The following is a 20,224-nucleotide window of genomic DNA, read 5'->3' as shown; positions in this document are numbered from 1 at the left end:
GCTGTCCAGAGCACTGTGGAGGGCTGTCACAGACCTTAGACCACGGTTTTACTGCCAGGTCAAAGGGGAGCTCTCCAGGACCATTTATCTCAGCAAAAAGTCCCGAGGGTGTGTGGGGGTGGGAAGYGCTGAATCATTTAGGATGGGTTCGCTTTGCACACTGATGGTTGGTTTTGGGGCCCCTGCTCAGCACCCCCTGCCTGAGCTCTGGGGTTCCCTGCATACCCGTGGGAGATGAGGAGATTCAACATCATCAAACTTAGTCTGGGGTGCACCACGACACCCACAGTGGCTACTCAGCAGCAGAAAAAAAGCTGCTGCTGTGGTTCAGAATCTGACAAAAAGATGCTGATAATATCCTGCTGGGATGGAGTGGACCTGTCTTAATCCTATTAAAAACTCAGCAGTGTTTCCTACACAGCCCTCCCACAAATGGGGYTGTGGCACTCCACAGCAGGGTCAAGACCTCATCCATGCCTGCTCAGATTTTGGGAGAAACCAGATTTGGGAAGAACCGTTAACTTGATGGTGAYGTTCCACCAGCTGCTGAGGGGAGTTCCTCAACCAGGCAAACTGAGCTTCCCAAAAGTGTTAGTTTTGTTAGTTTTTAGGGTTTCCGAGGGTTGGATCCTGAAAGGGATTTGTCCCCTCTCTGCCTATGAGGAGGTGGGGAGTTGATAGAAGTTGCTCATCCTCATCAGCCAAGATTTTTGGGCTCTGGTATCCCAGCTGACCCCCATTCCCTGTTTATTTATCATGTGGAAGACTGAGATTGGGTATCCCTGGATCTGGAAGCTGCAATGMCACAATAGAGAGCCAAAGCTGTGGGAAAGTGATGAAATTCCAGCTGGGAGTAACTCATATCCTCTGCAAAATTACCTGGAGGAGAGGTTTTACACGCACCAAAKCTTATCATKAACTTGTTTGGGTTTAGGACTCGCTTCCATCTCTGGGGGGATGAATCAGAAGCCACTCCAATGAAATCAACRGAGGAATCAGAATGTCAATAGGATTTTGTTTTGTCTCCCTGTCCTTTTGCCCTCCTACCTGTGCAGTAGACAGCTCCTGCCATGGCAATGTTTCCTCTGTTGGCTGTGGGATCCCGAGGGGAMGGATGGAGAGCGTGCACAGCTGAGGCACTGAGTCACTGCTGTCCCCAGGAGCTGAGGCACAGACTGTCAGCTGCTGCAGACAGCGGGAAGCATCCTCCCTGCTGCTCTGTGTTTCCCCAACACACTCAGACAGCCAGGGGGAAGGAATAATAGAACAGGATCCTGAATCCTTCCCGTATATCCGCTTTTCTCGCAGCACCTACTGTGCAAACGAATCCCCAAACGATTCTCGGGGTGCGGCCGTTCGTGTCTCTGCCGGTGYGATTTGTGGAGATAAATCTTTGTTACAGACAGGATTATGAGGTTCTGGAGGAAAAGAAGTTGCTAACCTGTAAAGGGRTTTGGGAATCTGAGCTAAAACAAAGAGCACCATCTCCTGGCAGCTGGGAATAGCTGGTGCAGCTCTCCTGCTTGCTGCGCTCTGGGTCTAACCCAGAGCTAAMAAAATCCTATTGACATTCTGATTCCTCCATTGATTTCATTGGAGTGGCTTCTGATTCATCCCCCCAGAGATGGAAGCGAGTCCTAAACCCAAACAAGTTCATGATAAGCTGGGGGTGGGATGGCTCGGGGTTGACAGCTGTTCCTGGCCACTGAGAAATGCTAATCCAAGGAACACTGGACCCTGATCCAGTGGGGTTATCCACAGCACAGTGATGCCTCTGCTTGGCATGAGAGTTCTCAGCCATTTGGGTTTCAAGCTCTGYTTGAGTTGACACACAAGTGTTGAAGTATTTTTTGAGTTTTGTGTGRATGTTGATGTGTTTAGGGTTAGAAAATTCATGCAGAAGAGCTGAGAGCATGCCTCCCAATGATACACTTACTATCCCTAAGGGTGGACAGGCCATTTTGAAGCATTGTGTGATTTGATTTGGGGTTGAGAGAAGCCTCTGCCCCTCATGCAAGCTGCCCTCATCATAGTCAGGAAGGTACCAGTGAAGGACATTTGAAAATCTGGAGCTTTCTGGAGGTTTGGGTTGAATTTGGAATCAAGCAGAGAGGAAAAAACAGCTTGGTCTGGATCCAAGWAAACGGTGTGCTTTGAATTTGGAGACAGACTTGGGGCTGCTGGTCTGTCTGGATGCTGTAAAGAGGTTTGGAAAAGGGATGCAACACTGAGCATCTGTATAAAAATGTGTGTGGACACAGATGAAAACACAGTAAGACATTATGAATTTCAAAAAGGAAGGTAATTGAGTTGGGAAGCTAAAAGGAAACAATGAGACATCAGGCATCAGAGTAAAAAAATAGGAAAAATTGCCTTTTATTTTCTCCTTTTTTAAGTGTGAGGAATAAAAAGAAGCCAAGGTCAAGCAAAGGCTTTTTGCTAGTGGCTGATGGCAAGATTGTAAATTTGGTACAAAAAAAAAAAAAAGACAGGAATATTTAATAGCTACTTTTGTTGTGCATTTGGAAGAAAGCAGGAAGAGACATTTTCCTAATGGCCATGGCTGGGTGATAAAAATAAAGGAGAGGCTGAAATGTAGCTGCTGATGTGGGATTGGGAAACAGAGAGGGTCCTCAGCTGGGGTTTGATCTCCAGATACAGATGTTGAGGTGATGGCAACATCTGGGACTGTCCTGCACCACTGCCAGGGACCATGGAACGCCATGGTGTCTCCCACAGCATTGCTATGGAATCAGCCCTTCAAGGAGAAGAGTAATTATAAAATAAAAAGCTTGGCAAAGTGCCACACCATCTCTTTGAGCCCTTAAGAGAATGTAGGATATAGTTTTAAGAGCCAGGCTTTAGTCTCAGTGCCGAGAGTAAGTTCCTGAGCTCTGAGGTGCTTTGGGATCAGAGCGGAGTTACCGTTCTGGAAAATGCTCATCGCTTCACTTCGGCCTCTGTTATCCAAAATCTCTGGGTGACACCTGAAGGGCTGAGCCACTGGGAGTGACCTGTGGCCTGAGAGACCCTCCAGCATCATTTGAGGCCAGTCAAATGAGTATTCCCCTTGTTATTATCTCTAATTGATGAATTGTCACAGGTCAGTGACTGTCCAAACGGGACAAGCTGGACCTTGGTGGTGTGGGACAGAGTTGAGGAGACCCTGCTGCTGGGAGCTCACAGCACTGGGACAGCCAGTAATGACTCCTGAGGCTCAGCATCCAAAGCAAAAACTCAGAGCCAGCTATTTAAAAGACTTACAGGAATTTGCTGGAAGCTGCTGGCTCCTGCTACTCTGCTTTTGTCTGGAAAGGTCGCTGAAACCTTGATTCCTCCAGCTKCAGCCAAAGAGGTTTTCCCTTCTCTGCACAGCTCCAGGCTGTAAAAACTTCATCAGCTAATTAAAGATTAGGTCTCTCCTCTCTTCTTCTGAAAAAATTAATAATTTTGACCAAAGCATTGACACGCAATAAATAAGGAACCTTGCATTGAAGGGTTGCCAGCTGTTCTGGGGAACTGAAATTTCATGTCATGGAATCACAGAATGGTTTGAGTTGAAAGGGACCTTAAAGATCATCCTGTTCCAACCYTCCTGCTGTGGTCAGGGACTCCTTTCTCTCAAATGTCAGTCTGTCTGTGCCAGTGAAGATCACCAGAGCAGGTTCATATGAAATAAGGTTGTTTTACTGAAAGTTGAGCACAATATTCTGAAATGATCAATTTTAACAAGGCCAAGAATACTCTAGCTGGGAAAAAAAAGAATCAGTTTTATTTTAATCAGCTCTTTTTCATGTCTATGATCCTCAGATAACTTTTTGTTCCCTCTTCCAATGCTGTAGTGCAGCTTGCCCTGATCCAAATTGGTCTTCAGCTGCCTTTCTTAAATTAAGAGCTACTCAGCATGGAACCCATGATTTCTAAATTATTTCCTGTGTCAATTGCTAAATAGCTCTAAATCCAGTTCCATAGCAGAGGATTTCWGGAGCATTCACTCATTCTGAGGAAACAAAACAGTCATTTTCCAATATTTTTTTTCCTCTCTGCAGTTGATGAAAACACATGTAACTTGCTGAGCATCTCAGCTGTGTTGGAGTTTGAATTGAATCAGACCCATTACTGCTTAGCTGGTCGCAGGAAGTGAAATTATTTCCCCAGGGCTCATGTTACCAGAGAGCACAACTGCTGCTCTCAGGAGCTGAATAGATTTCCTTCACCTGAATTGGCAGGCAAGTTTTTGGGCAGTTTCGAGTGAAATCCAGATTAAAAAAACCCAACTTTTSTAACAAGGGTAAATTCAGATCTGATACTGTCATCAGTTACCAGTGCTATTCAAGGCTTCTCCTTCCCACGGATATTGAACCAAATAAACCTAAAGTCAGAGAGGGCACTGCTTAATCACCAGGCTCTGAATACACTATTCTTCAGCAAAAATCTGCTCAGCTATTATCAGTTTCCATGTCTCTAATTCCCAGCTTAATGGCTGATAGATTCACACTTTCCAAATGAGAGGCAGTTTTAGCAATGGCTTTAAATCATTCCCAGTGGAAATGGGGAGTTACATTAAATCCTATTAATTAGGCAATTTCAGCTGTCTTCAGTGCTTTTGACTCTGCTGTTGCCTGGAGAGTTGGGATTCCCATATGTCCTGCTGATGTGAACCCTCCCCGTGCTCAGATATGCTCTTGTACCCTGAAACTCCCTCAGCTCCTGAACCCCAGTAGGAAATGCCATTTTCTGTTTTCATTGTTATTTGCAAAACCACTGCAGGAATTAAAAAAAAAAAAAAAGGTTTATGGTTGACAGTGATTCCATTTTAAACCAGCCCTTGTGCTGACATCTGCTGCAGTGCCAGGTTTGTACCGTTTGGAGATGTGATGTTTGTGTCCATGGCTATTTTAGGGTTCCTTTTTCTTCCTGCTGAGGAATAACCCAAAGAACAGGATGGTGTTTTCCCAGCCTCTCTTCATCACTGTGACTCTCCTGTGAGCTGTCCTGGCTCGCTGAAACTCCTGCTGTGAAGCACCTGACACAAATGCATTAGAAACCCTCTCACTGCTCTATTGATCAGCATTGCTAAGAGCCACAAATGCTTGTGTGTCTGGCTCCTGTGCACTGTGGACAAAGCACAAACGAAAGCTGTGAARAGCATCTGTGAATATTGATTTGGAGGTGCCTTCCATCTCCTTTGACTCTGTCTGTGCTCCCTCTCTCCCAGCAACAGGGAGATGTTTGCAGAAGTGCATTTTTGCCCACTGATGGTGTTGTGACAGTGAATTCCTTGTGAGCAGAGAGCGTTCCCCAGCCATCTTGAGCTGGTCCACTTAGAATCAGGGGGACTTTTCTGGTGAGTTCAGTGGGCTTTGGATCAGGTCCAGGAGGCACTGAGGAAGCATTTAATGAAAGAGCAGCCCTGAAGCCCTGTGATTTAGACAGCCACTCGCCCAGCACAAACAGTAAATTACAAACAGCAGATACTGGCARCAACAGGCATGAATAGTCTGTAGTCAGCAACTCGCAGCCTGAAACATGTTGGCGTAAACAATGCATCAGATAATTCCAGCTAACCAACACATTTGTGAAAATCCAGRCCTGTTTATGGATAATTTTCAAAAAGGCGAGTTCAGCAAGAAGAGCACTTGCAAGGAATAAAACCTTTCCCTTTTTGCTTACTGCTCATTTAGAAATGTGTTCTCGGTATGAGCTGTCCTTGCAAGGCACTGGATGACCTYAGGTAGAACCTGGGTGCTGGGCAGCCTGGGTTTATCCCTTATTCTGCTTTGGTTTCTCTGTGGTTTTCCACTTAGGCTTCATGCTCACGTACCTTTGCTGTTGGGACTGAATTATTTGGAGCAGTGAGGAGGGGAGCTGCCTGCAGCAAGCTACAAAATCATCTTGCAGCCCTGAGTGAGCTGGCAGGAAAATAGAAGGTGAAATTTAGAGGAGGTAAATGTAAAGTTACACAGACAGAGAGGGGGAAATGAGCCCCAAGCTCACAAATGTAGGAAAAAATCTCCACAGTGACCCTCACCAGTCTTAGGCAAGACCTTGCCTTGATGATAAATGTTYCTGTGAAAAGTTCTGTGCAGTGTTRCACAGCAGTGAGAACACCCAGCWGAAGGCTGGGAATGRCTGGGAATGGATGATTTTCCACCTGCTGACTTGCTCTGTGCTCTGGCGTGGCAAAAACTGCTGCAAATCCTTCACTGTGGGGTTGGAGCTGCTGCCACCATCGTGGGTGCAGGAGCAATTMGAAGGGAGGAGWGGTGGGGAGCAGCAGCACCCAAATCCAGGGAGGATGGGGATACAGGAACAGGTAGAACAGACAGGATGAAAAGCAAGGGGTGGCACTTTTGGGTTGCTTTTCCCAGGTTTCYCCTTGTAATAGGAGGGGAATGTTGTTCCCACCCTGGAAGCGATCCAGGGAAAAGAAATAGCTTGCAGGACAGCGTAACACTGAACAATTCAGAAATACGATGAGGGAAATGATCACTCTGCCTTTGTGCAGGGTTTGGGATGTGTGKGTCAAACCCAGTGAGGCTGTGCAGTAAAATAAAGCCTCAAGCTACAACACCGAAGAATTACAGGTGGAACAACTGCTTCAGGGCTCGCTGAATGAGCTGAACGGAGGAAAAAGCAGTTGTGGTGGTGTTTAGAGATGGTGTTATTTTCTGTGTATGCAAGGAGAAAGGCAATACTCAAATRCAAGCAGCTCAGGAGTTTTTACACTGACATTTCCCAGCTTCTGCCTTGGCAGCTGCAGGAATATCCCTTTAATATTACGGTGAAATCTGCACTGTGTGTGGCAGCCCAGGCAGGTGTGGAGAGGATCAGGAGTCCCACATCCCCTCCAGGTGATGAGCAGAGGTCAGAGAGAGCCAGGCAGCCCCTGTGATGGTCCAGCACACGAGGGGTTAACAAACCACACCCTCCCATCGGCACCACATCCTACAAACATTGGCTTTGTTCCTCCTCATCCCATTCCCTCAGCCCCTATAAAACCCGTCTCTCCCACCTCCCCAGCGGGGGATTTTGCTGTTCCCGTCGCTGTGCTTTGTGTTAACGCTGCCGAGAGAGAGTGGCCGCTGTTTCTAATTTAATTAGCGTCATCCCCAGGAGCTGAAAGCGTGGCAGAAGGAATTAGAGGCACAGTATGAAAATGATGCATGGGTTTAACCACCTTCGTGCAAGCGTGATTTGTAGATGATACTTTCTGAACGTGTGGAAATCACTAAATGAGGATGTGGAGTGTCTGCCTTGGTGTTTCACCAATTTAGGGTGGCTACTCTTGAAAGAAAATGTAATCTAGATCTGCCTGACAACTTTCCCTCTCAATTTCTGCCTAGCAGAGTCTTTTTCTTAATGAAAAGTTTCCTTTGTGTGAAACTCCTCTAATTCTATATATTTTGCATAAAATCATTGGTTTTGTATTGGACATTAGACCTTCTTTTAAGGCTATTGGATGCTGAACCCCTGGGTTGGATTGTGAGGGAGGWTGTGAGGTTGCAGCCACAAGAACTTTTAATTCACAGGCTGGGCMAGCATTGGCCAGGACTGTTGAGTTACTCTCAGGCTCCTTATMGTTATTTTAAGATAGAACAGCAGCTGGAAGCCTTGTGTGACAGATGTGCTGCTATATTGCCCACAGGTACTGAAAGAGACAGTAGACAGTATTGCTCCCAAGAGCTTGCGAGCAAAGTCAAGTGTGGTTCTTAAACCAAATCTGAAATCAGCAGAGAGTGAGTGAGGAGTGAGTGAGTGAGGAGTGTGTGAGGCTTTGCAGGAAGCTCCAAGTAGGTATTTGTGTCTCACTGTGCCTGGTTTTTGTGTTTGCTCCAGGTGTCACAGGCTCGTCACATCTCTTCGACTATGGCTCCACTGCCAACGGAGGGGACAACTCCTTCTACACCTCTCTGATCTCCGATGTCCACTACACCACCCCGCGGGACTCCACCTATTTCACGGGCATCTACCAGCAGGAGAACACCCCCATCCCCTGCTCRGGCAGCACGGAGGGGTTTAATGCTCTGGGGCATCCCGTGCAAGAYGTGACGGGGTTTGAGTCCCGTGGCTTGTTTAGCTCAGACTCGGGCATTGAGATGACTCCTGCAGAGTCCACCGAAGTCGACAAAACCTTAGCAGATCCCATGAAAGTAGAAGCTTACAAATACATGGACATGAGTAGATCAGAAGAAATAAAGCACCAAGAAAAACACGACTCTGACTCAGAAGATGAGAGCCCAGGCTTTAGTGACAAGTACCGGGGAACCCCAGCAGGGTCCAGCCACGCCGCTGAGCCTCCACGGACGCCTTCGGAGAGCGCAAAGGCAGCCAAGGAGAAAGAACTGCTGGAAGACAGAAATCCTGAAGGTCAGCACAGTCCCTCTGTGGCTACAACCCCTGTCAAGATCACACTCACCGAGACAGAAAGCGCAAAGGAAGCTGGCAGCAAAGAGCCGAGCCCAAGCCAGCCGGACAGCGGCCTGAAGCCGAACCGTGAGGTGGTGCCAACCGTGACGGTGTCRGAGCCCGAGGATGAGAGCCCAGGGAGTGTCACACCACCCTCCTCGGGGACAGGTAATGCTGCTAGTCAAAATGGTTGCAATTGTAGCCCTGCAGGTTGGAGAATTACCGTGGGTTTTTGGGGTGAGTGTAATGGGGTGTGAGGGGGTGTTGAAAAGTCTCCGTGGCCGGAGGTGTTTGTGCTCTGCTCTGGCACCAGTTTGTGTGGGGCATGCAAAGTGTGCTCCCCATCACAACACACTGCTCAGGATTGTATGGAAAGGGATCCAGGCTGGCTGAGCCATTCCTCAGGGATCTCTCCTCGAGGGGAAGCAGACACTGGAGGTGTCTTCATCCAAGGTGTCTTCATCTTCTTCAACCATGGTTTGAGCTGGATACTGGTGGTTTGGGGGTCTCTCAGTCACCCTGGCTGTCGAGATTCCCCAAGGGAAATGAGGTGTGTGGGATCAGGGCAGTGCAAGTGACTGGGTTCATATTATTAAAAKTTTAATGGCTGGTTTAACACCTCTTTGCCCCTGCAGAAAATAAGGTTAAAATGCTAAAAAATCAGTGCTGTTTTCATGTGAAAATGCTGCTTTGACATAATGCTGAGGAGAAAAATGCTGTCACCTCATTTACAAAGGGGACTGGAGGGACAAAGGGCCTACGTCTTTAAAAGACTCCTGATTGCTATTGGAGGGGCACTAAAATCTCGTGTTTATACATTTTCTTATTGTCTGTTTACTGCAGTTGTGCATAATATCTACTACTTGTTTTTCCTCTTATACACTGGTAAAGTATGAAAGTAGCGTTGTCCTTTAAGAAGGAATAAAGTTCTGTCACTGGAAACAGAATTTTCAGCCTGAAAATTAAATTTCAATGTCCTGGATCAAAACGCTGTGACAATGAACGTTTGATAAAGAACATCCCCCAGCTGAAACTTCCATTGCTTTAGTGTCRTTTGGAAGCATTACAAAAAAAACCTCCAAACCAACAACTAAAATTTCCTTAAAATGACAGTCTGGCACCCATAATAATATCTACCCTTAGAGAAATATTTGGTTCCTACAGAAAAGTGAAGGTGCATTTGTGCACATCCACACAGAAAAAGGAGACAGAGTCTACCACAGCTGCGAGTTTATTCTGCCAGCTTCAGCCAGAAACTTTAGATAATAAATACACTTCACAGCCACATTTTTCTTCTTTTATTTGACTGAGAAAAATCACACATTACTCCTTTGACRTGCCACTGTTTATCGATTTACACTTTTTGCACTACAAGGTAATTAAAGATTTCAGGCCCTGTTACTTATTCAGTCCTGGTGGCTGTTCAAGGCTGCCTTGGAGACACTCAGCATCTGTACCCCATCAAAACTGCTCATGTTAAGGAAAGGAGAAGGCATATTCTTCTAGAGGCTGGCTCCCAAGGGGTGTTTCCTCTCAATTTTCCCCCGTTTTCCCGTGGCTGGGGATGTTCCATGTCCGGACTCTGTGTTCATAAGCAAGGAAGAAATTTAAAACCTGTCCTTGCTATTCCCACCCAGTGATCCAGCAAAGTCACAGCTCCTAGGTGCCCCTCAAGCATTCTGGCAAGGCCTCAAATCACCCCCTGCTTGGATTGAGACTTTAGAAAAYGTTTTCCTTTGAATTACTGGTCCTCATCTTTCTGGGGAAGGAAGATGTGGTCGGTTTCTGCACTGGCGCTGAAAGGCCGTGGGTATTTATCCATGGGTATTTATCCGCTTCCCTGTGCCAGCAGTAAATGTGACACCCTGCTGCTGGCCACAAAGAGGTTTTATTCACAAGGTGAATGCCAGGGCTGTGASTTACAAACTGCCAGCACAGGGAGGAGCGGGGTGAAGCCCAGGGACGGCGCGTTGCTGTGCTACGAGGGCTGAAAGTCACATGCCTGTTTGGACCTGTGCCGGATTCAGCCATGGTTCAGGGAGAAAATGCTCACATGTGGTGGTGCAGGAGAGCAGCACGGCTCACTCAGCTTCCTGCAGCMAGAGGRGAAGGATRCACAAGCTCCCAATGCTCCAGAAASTTCCCARCRTCCAGGCAGGAGTGCACTGTAACAGTGCCAGCACCTCAGTCCTGTCTGTGGCCATAATCCGGGGTGCAGAAGGACTTTCTTGTGTGAGGGGGATGTGTTACAAGAKCTGTTTTGTCAGAGTAGCTGCAGACATGTCAACAATACACGCTCAATATCACTGAAGAAACCAGAATTGCTCAGAGGGGTGTGAGGAGGTTGTTTTTCTTCCCCATGTCCCAACAGGATGTGATGGTGCAGGTGTGCCACCATTAAAACCTCCTTCTTTACCCAAATTATCCTGAGAAAGGCACACRATCAGGAAGGAGTTGGCTGGGCCACACGAGAAATTAAATCAGGAAATACCCAGAAAGAATAGTTACCCCTGGCCCTGCACAGGACTCGCCAACAACCCCACCGTGTGCCAGAAGGTGTTGTCCAAATGCTGCCTGAATCTGGCAGTTCTGATGCTGTTTTATCCCAGGTCACATCTGATGCAGCCTCTCCTCCACCCTCTGCTGTAAAGGAGCTCCCAGATGTGGCCAGCACAGCTGGGTGGGCTCAGGGGGCTGAKGCCAGGGGCTGCAAAGAGGGGCTGAGCTCAAGGCAAACACCCTCTGGGAGCAGGGATAAAACATCCTGGGGCTCTCCMCCTGAAACCAGGGGCTGGAAACCTTCCTCCCCTTGGCTGTGGTGCCCAAATCTAGAGATGATGCACTGTCCTGTCATGGAACTCTTCACCAGAACCTGCAGGAGGAAACTTGGGGATCTGTTCTCCTGGTGGCTTTCTTGACCCCTCACAACTTGCATTGCTACTTAATGACCCCGTCACATTAATAATTACTTAAAACAAGGGAATGAGCACTCAGGAGGACAAATTTCTATGTGTTTCTAATGGTTGTTTCAATGTGACTGGGGAATTGCAGTCAGAAAATACAGACTAGATTGGTGGGTTTTTTTTTTGTTTTATTTCAAATTTGGGGTGAAAAGTTAGTCATTATTTTGGTTAATATAGTTCACAATGATATTAAGAATTACAGCAGGAAAAAAAAGGTTTCATTTTTGGACCCAACTAAGCGAAAAGCAAACAGAGACTCTTCACCACCCACATTCTGAAAAAAAACCAAACCCAAAACTGAAATTAATAAAAAACTAACTAGTCAACCAAAAAAAACCCAAAACAAACAAACAAGCAAACAAACAAAAACCCAAAAAGCCTCAACAAAAACAACCAAACAAACCCCCAAACAAACCAAACAAACCCAAAACAAACAAACAAACAAACAAAAAAAAGAACAAAAACAAAACAAAAAAACCCTAACAAGTGAGAAAAGTTTCTGATCTGAAACTTTCCACACCTGAAAGTTAAAGTTTGCCAAAACTACAGAGAACTACCCGCGGGTTGTTTGGATCAGCAGTGTCAGAAACCCACCAGCCCTGTGGGTGTATTTATCCCCAGGACAGATCTGTATCTGTTGGTGATAGTCTGATGCTGTCGTGTGTGTCCTGAGCCCATGTTCCTCCTGAATTAYGATTTTCCCGGTGAAAACCACGTTGTTGAGCCACTGGTCAAGCTGTGACCAGCATTGCCTTGTACCTCAGCAAATGATGCTAATGATACTTCTTTTATAAAAACACACATGGGAACTGCTCTATAAGGACAAGCTTAAGCATCCCAGACAGGGAAACTTTGCTCCTGTGCTCCCAGCTCTGCTAGAGGGATCCGTGCTGGTGTAAAAGCGGGAAAATAAGAAAATTAAGAAAATAAGAAAATCAAGAAAATTAAGAAAATAAAATTCTTAATTTATTTATTTTTTCTCTCCTCTCTCTTCCCGTACGGCAGAACCTTCCGGCTCAGAGTCGCAGGGCAAAGGCAGCCTGTCGGAGGATGAACTCATCAGTGCCATCAAGGAAGCCAAGAGCTTTTCCTTCGAGCCCCCGGAGGCGCAGCGCTCGCCAGCCGCTCCCGCGGAGAAGAAGGAGCCGCGGGGCAAACCCGGCCGCGCYGCTCACAACGCCGACAACGACGGCAGCAGCGCCGAGTCCGGGGATTCCGAGATCGAGCTGGTGTCGGAGGATCCCCTGGCCGCCGAGGAGGTGCTGCACTCCAACTACATGACCTTCAGCCACATCGGGGGGCCCCCGCCGTCGCCCGCATCTCCTTCCATCCAGTACAGCATCCTGCGGGAGGAGCGGGAGGCGGAGCTGGACAGCGAGCTCATCATCGAGTCGTGCGATGCCTCGTCGGCCTCCGAGGAGAGCCCCAAGAGGGAGCAGGACTCCCCTCTGATGAAGCCCAAGGTCATGGACATTATCAAGGAAGAGAACAACTCGCGCACCGACGCCTCGGACTACGAGGCCGCGAAAATGACAGAGAGCAGGATGAACAGGGAAAACCTGGCAGAGTCCTCGTCCTACCTGAAAAGCTCCTTTGTCGCACCAAAAATAGGCGCYGAGCCCCCGACCTCTGCCGTCAGCACCGAGGAGCTGAAGGAAAGAGTAACCCTGAAGAAACCCATTGAAGAAACTGTTGTTAACCAAAGTAAAGTGTCTTCCAAGGACTTTGGCAAAAAAAGTCCGTTGGCTTCGTTCCTACTGCCGTTTTTAAATAAGCAGAAAGGTAAATGCAGATGTTACGTTGGTTTTTCGCAGCGCTGCTGAGAGGGGGGAGGAGGGAGAAATGCCTGTTCCTCGCAGGGGAGGTGTTTGTAGCGAGGAGCAGGGGGAGATGATGATACAGGATACCCTCAGGTGGGAGCTGGCCGTGTCTGTGGCAATGCACACATCATCACTGACCTGCTCATCCTCTCAGGAAAAAATAGAAGGTGCCAGCAATGATAATTTTTAGGCTTAACCATGTAAATACAGGATCGKGAAGGAACTCTGGTRCTATAAGGCTGATTTGTGCTTCAGRCATCTGGAGGACAAAGAGGAGCAGATGATCAGCTTTGCTTTTAAATACTACTTGCCATGTCCCAGGGAAGGGGTGCAATCAGGGATGTGGTCCTGCGCCTCTCATAAGTATGAGGATAAAGATTTTCAAGATACATTTCTGAAATGAAAAAAAAAAAAAAAGAAATATTTGGAGGAGGCGTAGAGTTGGGTTTGGTGAGTCTGGGTGTTTCTGGAAGTGTTCCAGGCCAGGTTGGATGGGGCTTGGAGCAACCTGGTCTAGTGGAAGGTGTCCCTGTCTGTGATGTGGGGTTGGAACTGAGTGATATTTAAGGTCATTTCCAACCCAAACCATTCAGTGAATCTATGATTGCTGGTGCAATTTAAACAAACCTTTCCCATGATGGCTGATAGCCTCCATCTTTAATTATGAGGATGTTTCCAGTGCAGGCAGGTGGGTGGCTCATCCCAGCTCTGCAGGACTTAGGGGGCACCCTGTGTGCTTCTCTGAGATCCCCTTCCTGAATCCAGTGGTGTAAGGGAAAAGGGCAGGGCATTCCCTGGAGCTCAAGGTTTGTCCCTGTAGGATCCCTTCCAAGCTAGTGCAGAGCCAGCCAGGTCCAGGCTTGCTGTGCCAGGCACTGTGGTCTAACCAGACCCACCAAATCTCTCCAGACACCACCAGGTTTTCAGCCTGAGCTGACCCCTGAGGACCAAGGGGCAGCACGAGGTCACTGCAGCCTGTAAAGGGTTGGGTTCACAAACCAAATGAGAAAAAAAGGCACTTTATTTTTTGAAGATGCCAGTTCTAAGTAGCACTTTGTGTGCCCTGGCTTTGTAGGTGGTGTGGGAGGGAGGGACACTGGGGTGGCCTCACGCCTGCCCTGCTGCCCCTCTGCCATCTTCCTGGCCAGGCTGGAGAGCAGCCTTTTGTCAGATGTGTGTTTTTTGTGACTCAAAGAGTTTCTGCTTCCTTACAAACATCTGGATAGAAATTGGAGGAGAGGAAGAATCCCCCACACACTGCTTAGAGAGCACYTTTTTCCTCTGTCCACGTTTGTGCAGGCATTCCCATTTCCTGCGTGCTGTGAGCCCAAATGTGCGAGTCTGGTCAGGAAACAACCCAAACTTGCATGATGTGCTGAGGGCTGCAAGGTCTGCAGCATAGACAAAATATGTAAATGCTGATTCTTAGTGGTAATGAACTAATGACATTAATAATCTGAACAAGAAACATGTGATTGTAAGTGGGTTTTCCTGCCAGGCTCTCAGCACTCCCAATGTCATGCTGTGCATCTCATCTCCCTCACAAACAGTCTAAGCTCAAACCATTTCTGTCCTGCTTCTGAAACTCCCCCTTGTTAGGACTGGAAAATATCCCCTTTTTCAGACCTTGCCTGAACTGTAAAAGCTGTAGGGCTGATTAAATTCACATTAAACACAGCTCCTCCAGTATCCAGCATTGGGTCTCTGCAGCCACAATGTGTTGTGTGTTGTTCTGGTCAGAGCACCAACAATTTGGTCTTGGATTTGGGAAAGTAGTTGGGGACTATCACTTGGACAGCTAGTGGCCGGTCCCTCAATTTTGAGATTTCAGGGTCTGTCATAATTTTTGATAACCCTCAGTCATTTGGCCTATTTTTCATGACTCCCTTAATTTCTGTTGTTGCCTAAAGTGGTGCTAACATAGACTTGTTCTCACATGGTGGTCAGAGTAAATCCCTCTGTGCATGACCAGATTTTGTCCCTGTGTCCACATCTCCTGTCTTTATTCCCTTAGGACAGCAGAGGCAGGAACTTTTCCTCACAAGGCAGTTAATTACCTCTTGGTGGTGCAAGGAGGACTACTTTAGTATGTGCTTTTTTGCCCTCAAGACACCCTGGTGCCTCAGGCAAGGAAAACAAAAACACAGACTCTCTTGAGAATATTGTTACCGAAACATGTGTATCTTTTTTTTTTTTTTTTTAAAGCTGATTTCTAGATATGGAGAAATGGGCTAAAGAAAGTTTGGAGGATTGTAGGGTTCAATTTACACTGCCTTCCAGTCATGGGTRTTTGCTCAGTGGGTTGCTATGTCTGGGCAATATTTAAATTTTTGTGTTAAAGGTGTGTGGGGCTCTCCTTCTCTCCTGGGAAAGGAGAGTTTGTCCCTCACTGGGAGAATCCACATAAAACCTACAGGAAATGCACATGAAAGCCATCACTTTATCAGTTATCAGAGGTGAACTGAGGGATGTGTTAACAGCCTTGGTGCAACCAGAGCATCCCCTTGGGTCCTCCTGAGATACATTGGCTGGCAAGGAAATGATGTAGCAGAGCATGCCCACTGGGACAGGGATGGCTTTCATGGCATCAGCTTGAGGTCTTGGCAGAGTTTTACATCTCAGCATCGCATTTGTGTCACGTGCCAGCTCAGAGGCACCTGGCAGGCGTTTGGCACTGGCTACACTCAGCCAAAGTGACAAGAACAGGGGGAGAAGTGGCAGTGACACACAGCAGAGCACCTGCCAAAGCAAGAACAGTCACTCATTAATTAAGAGAATTGTCTTAGTTACTTAGTTAATCTATCATTAAGAGAATGTTAACAAGACGTGGCTGTGTACTTCGTTAAAGATAGGAATCAGAAAAGCCTTGATTGTTTCCTATTACTTACTTGTTACCCAAGATCWAATGAAGCTGTTCAACACACCCAGCTGGGTTTTGGACACGCATTTCTAGATATTTCTGTGGCCCCTGCCAGCTCATAGCCAGGAATATATATAATTTAAATACAGTCAGTTTTTCATGTAAGACTTGACTGTTTCACAGCCTTGTACTGTAACCCCACCAAATGTTTTTTCACCCCTATCCATGGCATTAAATATTTTTCACATAGCTCATCAGAGAGTTTGCTCTKAGATACCAAGACAAAAATTGATTTAGAGTGCAGGGAAGACATGGAAAGGCTGTGCAAATGGAAAGCCCAGCACTCAGCCTGASCCCAGGAACATTTTTGCTGCTTGTGCTGCTGCCAGCCCGTGGCTTCTGGAGCTCTCTGGTGCCTGCTGGGCGTGCTGGAGCCAGGGCCATCCATCCCCCTGGATGAAAAGGTGGAGAGCAGCAAGAGCGTGTGTGGTTTGCACAGTGGTCTCTCTGCTTAACGTCTATTGCCATCCAGTGGCAAAAACAAAAATGGGCAGCGACTTCTTCCCTCCATTTCCCTGGAGCTGTCAGGGTTTGATGGAGTGGAGAATTCCCAGGCAGCCTCTTCTGCTTTTCCACATGGCTGGAACGATTGCTTTGCTTGGTGCACCCCCAGCTTTGGCTGGAGTGGTGCATTTCTACCTGTGTTAGTGCTGCCARCTCTTCCTTCTCCTCCTCCTCCTCCTCCTCCTGCAGAGCTGCAGCCAAAAATCTGCTGCTTGGCTGTTGCTGCTCTCACACCACTCCTGGCATCTCCTCCCAGGGGTGGGCACAGCCCTTACACAGCCAGGCTTGGAGCATGTGTGGTTCTGGCACTGCAGGAAGGAAACGTGCCATCCCAGTTTGTCTTTATTACTATTATTATTGTTGTTGTTCTTGTTGTTGTTGTTGTTATGTGCTGGACTTGCATGTGGCTTGGAATTTCTGAAAGAAAATTTCAGAAAATACCTCCTGTCTGGAAACATGAATGCTTTGGCCTGGAGAATCTTTAAGAAGCCCCCAAGAAGCCTGGATCAAGGCAAGATGAGGAGGAGCTCTTTGGCTGAGTCCTTTTCTGTCTTTTGCAGTGCCTTTTGGTCACTCTCTGCCAGGGTGGCCTTGTGCTGGTGTCCCACAGCCCGAGGACCTGGTTCTGGCAGGAAATCTCCCAATGCTGGAGCCATCATATCTCTCTTCGGCTCCTCTTTTAGTGGCACTATTAGGGGATTCCTTCTGTTTGATATATTTAATGAAATACRCAGCAGCTTGTTACCTTTAGATTGGTTGTCTGAGCTCAGGATATAAAAAAAAAGAAACAAATGTGGACATTCACAGTAATGTTTRTTTTAATTTTCTCTTTGTTTTATGGTAAAATTTCACTTGGGAAAACGAAAGCCTGGGCCTGAGGCTGCRGGGTTGTCACTCACAGGTCAGGTGGCACAACTGGCAGGACCCAGGCTCCAGGCAGGATCCTGCTRGAAACACAAAGTCAAATAAAATTAATCATTTCAAGTGCATTATTCTGCAGCACAGTCCTGTGCCAACCTGCCATGAAGCATCTTGATTTTGATGCCTTATGAAAAGCTTTCACAGCAGAGCTCTGGTCAGTCCTCTACAAAATGTGTGTCCTTACCACACACCCCTGGTGGCTGCTGTGGCTCTGAGCCCTTGTAAGGGACACTGAGATTTAGGGCCACCACTCTCTGTGGGGTCCTGGTGTCTCTCAGGCAGTGCCACAAGCTGCAGGTTTTTGGGGTGACAGTGGCAAATGCTCTGGGTTGAAGAAGGTGTTTCCCCTCCTTGCCCCTCATGCTGTCCCATGGTGTCCAGGGCTATCCCACAGTGGACAAGCACCAAGCAGTGTGGGCTTTTCCCCTGTTTAATGTCACAGACAAACCAATTKTACAGTTTCTTGAGATGGTTTTCCAGCAGAGATCTGGGAAAGACATAAAGTTGTTGGAAATGCCTTTTTGTTCAGCTAAACATGGCCTGCATTGAGTTAGCACATCCCTGCTGCTGGAGGAGCTGCTAGTGAGGCATTTTTCCGTGGGAAGGGGATGTTTGGTTGGGTGCTGCAGCAATCTGAGGCTGCTTTCTCATCTGCATGCTCTCACCAGCAAGCCAGGCCAAGGCTGAAGCATACGGCARTGTTAGTTTAATATTTTAGTGCCATCTGCTGTAAGTGCCTCCACACTCCGGCCCATCTGTTTTCTGCGCTTCAGTTTGCTTTTTATGGATCTCCGGGAGCTTCACATCCTTTGGAAAGGCCCTGATTGGAAAAGGTGCAGGGGAGAGGGATGTCCTGCCTGGGGATGGAGTGTCTGCACCTTGGGATGCTGCAGGAGTGGGATAAAACCTGTCTGGAGAAGTGAACACATGAACTTAGGTCTGGCCTTGCTGTGACATCTTGGAGTGTCCTGGGGAACCTCTGAGGACTTTCCTCCCCCAGTTTCAGGTGGGATGGAGCCTGTGGGGGTTGCTGGTCCAAGTCTTGCTCTCAAAGCAATCTGGTCAGGTGTCTCAGGGTCTCCTCTGTCCATCTTCACAACAAAGGCAGAGGTTTGGGGCAGCTGAGAGCTGGACACTGCAGTTCTGGGTCAGTTCCATRCCAACGCCTCGGTGCCTGTACCTGCAGGGTAAAGGAGAGATGCCCTTCCATGCAGCTCACACAGAGTGGGCTGAAAGGAGCTCCAGGAGGTGCCAAGAGCYCATCTGCTGGGCCACAGCCAGGATTTTGGGTACAGCACTCCTGACAGATGCTCGTGGCTCATTTGGAAAGGCCTCTGTTGGCAGATCCTCCACTGCTTCCCAGGTGTCTCTCAAAAACTSCTGTTCCTCTTCCATCCTTCTTTGCTTTAGGCTAAGCAATTCTAAATTCTTCATTTTTTATTTTTTTTTAATCGGTGGTCACATTTTTGAGCTGTCTGAACTGTCTTGTTCCCTCTGTTCTTTCCCACATTGGGCCCCAGACATCACCTCCTGCCTGACTGAAGGAGTTTCCCCATCCCTGCGCTGATTCCCTCTGCCCACGGAGGAGGAGAGGGAATTTCACAGCTACACTTTGCACCAGGCTGTGCCCCACATTTCTGTCCATTTTGTGCAGTTCATCTGGCTCATGACAGCTGGGGACACCCATCAGGCTGTGGTAACTCAGCCAGARCTGAGCTGGACAAAGCTGGAGCTGTGCAGGTCGTGGTGGTGGAAATGAGCAGAGTGCACCCCAGCGGGTCTGCGCTCTACAGGATTTCTTCTTCATTCCTTTCTTTTTTGGGAAGGAAAGATTTCTCCTTCATTCCTTTCTTTTTTGGGAAGGAAAGAGTGATTGTAGCCCCTTCTGACCTCAGTGGTTACAGTGTCACCTGTCCCCTTTGCAGATGGGACAAGGAGAGCTGAAACACAGTCAGATGCTGACTYTGAGTTCTTCCCAAAATCCTGGTTTGGTGGGAGCATAACAAGATCTCTTAAGTGAGAAGTGGTCACTTAGAGGAGATGCCTGAATCCTGGAAGGGATCCAATCAAAGCAAAGAACAGGGGATTTTCTCCCTAGATGATGGTTTGCTTGGGCAGTGGCTGGGATCAATGGTGATTACTGCGATAATCCCTCCCACAATGAGCACCACGTACATATTCCAGAGCCTGACCTTGATGTGACYTTCAGGAATATCTCAGTAACTCTCACCCCTTCATTTCACAGCYATAGCCAGAGTATTTGGCCCACTTCACCTCTAGCATCTCTTTCCTTCTCTGATTTTTGTCTCTGTGGGTGAAAATTACTCCCCATCTGTTGGGTARGGTCAAACTTTTAATGCCTCAAAGWGTCAAAGCATCTTAAACACAGTGACTGGATGCTCAGAGGGGCTTTTAAAATTGGGCATAGCTCTACTGTGGGAGGATCACATGTCTTCTCCTGGGACTGCTGTCTACTCCACTGCCTGTGAGTGTTAAGTACTCAGCTATAAAAAATTACAGCTTTATCCTTCCGTTTTATACATCTTCCTTTTAAGAGCAAGGGACAGCCCCTGAAGAGCTGTCATCAGCTGCAGCACTCAGACAGAAGTGCACCTTTCTGACAGATGTGGCACAAGGTGGTGTTTATAAAATCTTTCTGCCACGTCAAGCTTACACAGTGACCAGTA

At 47.6% G+C, this 20,224-nt stretch overlaps 1 protein-coding gene across 1 annotated transcript in view; it reads left to right on the top strand.

The window, feature by feature from the left end:
* Positions 1 to 20,224, top strand: part of RTN1 (reticulon 1) — a 116,846-nt gene that overhangs the window by 57,586 nt on the left and 39,036 nt on the right. Inside the window, exons 2-3 of the mRNA XM_057381256.1 lie at positions 7,840 to 8,577; positions 12,378 to 13,154. Of these exons, the coding sequence (XP_057237239.1) occupies positions 7,840 to 8,577; positions 12,378 to 13,154 (1,515 nt within the window). The remainder of the gene's footprint in view (positions 1 to 7,839; positions 8,578 to 12,377; positions 13,155 to 20,224) is intronic.

The sequence above is a fragment of the Malurus melanocephalus genome, unplaced genomic scaffold (genome assembly GCF_030028575.1).
Source record: "Malurus melanocephalus ecotype Western Australia unplaced genomic scaffold, MMel_1.1 scaffold_502, whole genome shotgun sequence".
NCBI classification, from domain to species: Eukaryota; Metazoa; Chordata; class Aves; order Passeriformes; family Maluridae; genus Malurus; species Malurus melanocephalus.
The sequence above is the reverse complement of the archived record's forward strand: the minus strand, read 5'-3'. Positions and strand labels throughout refer to the sequence as shown.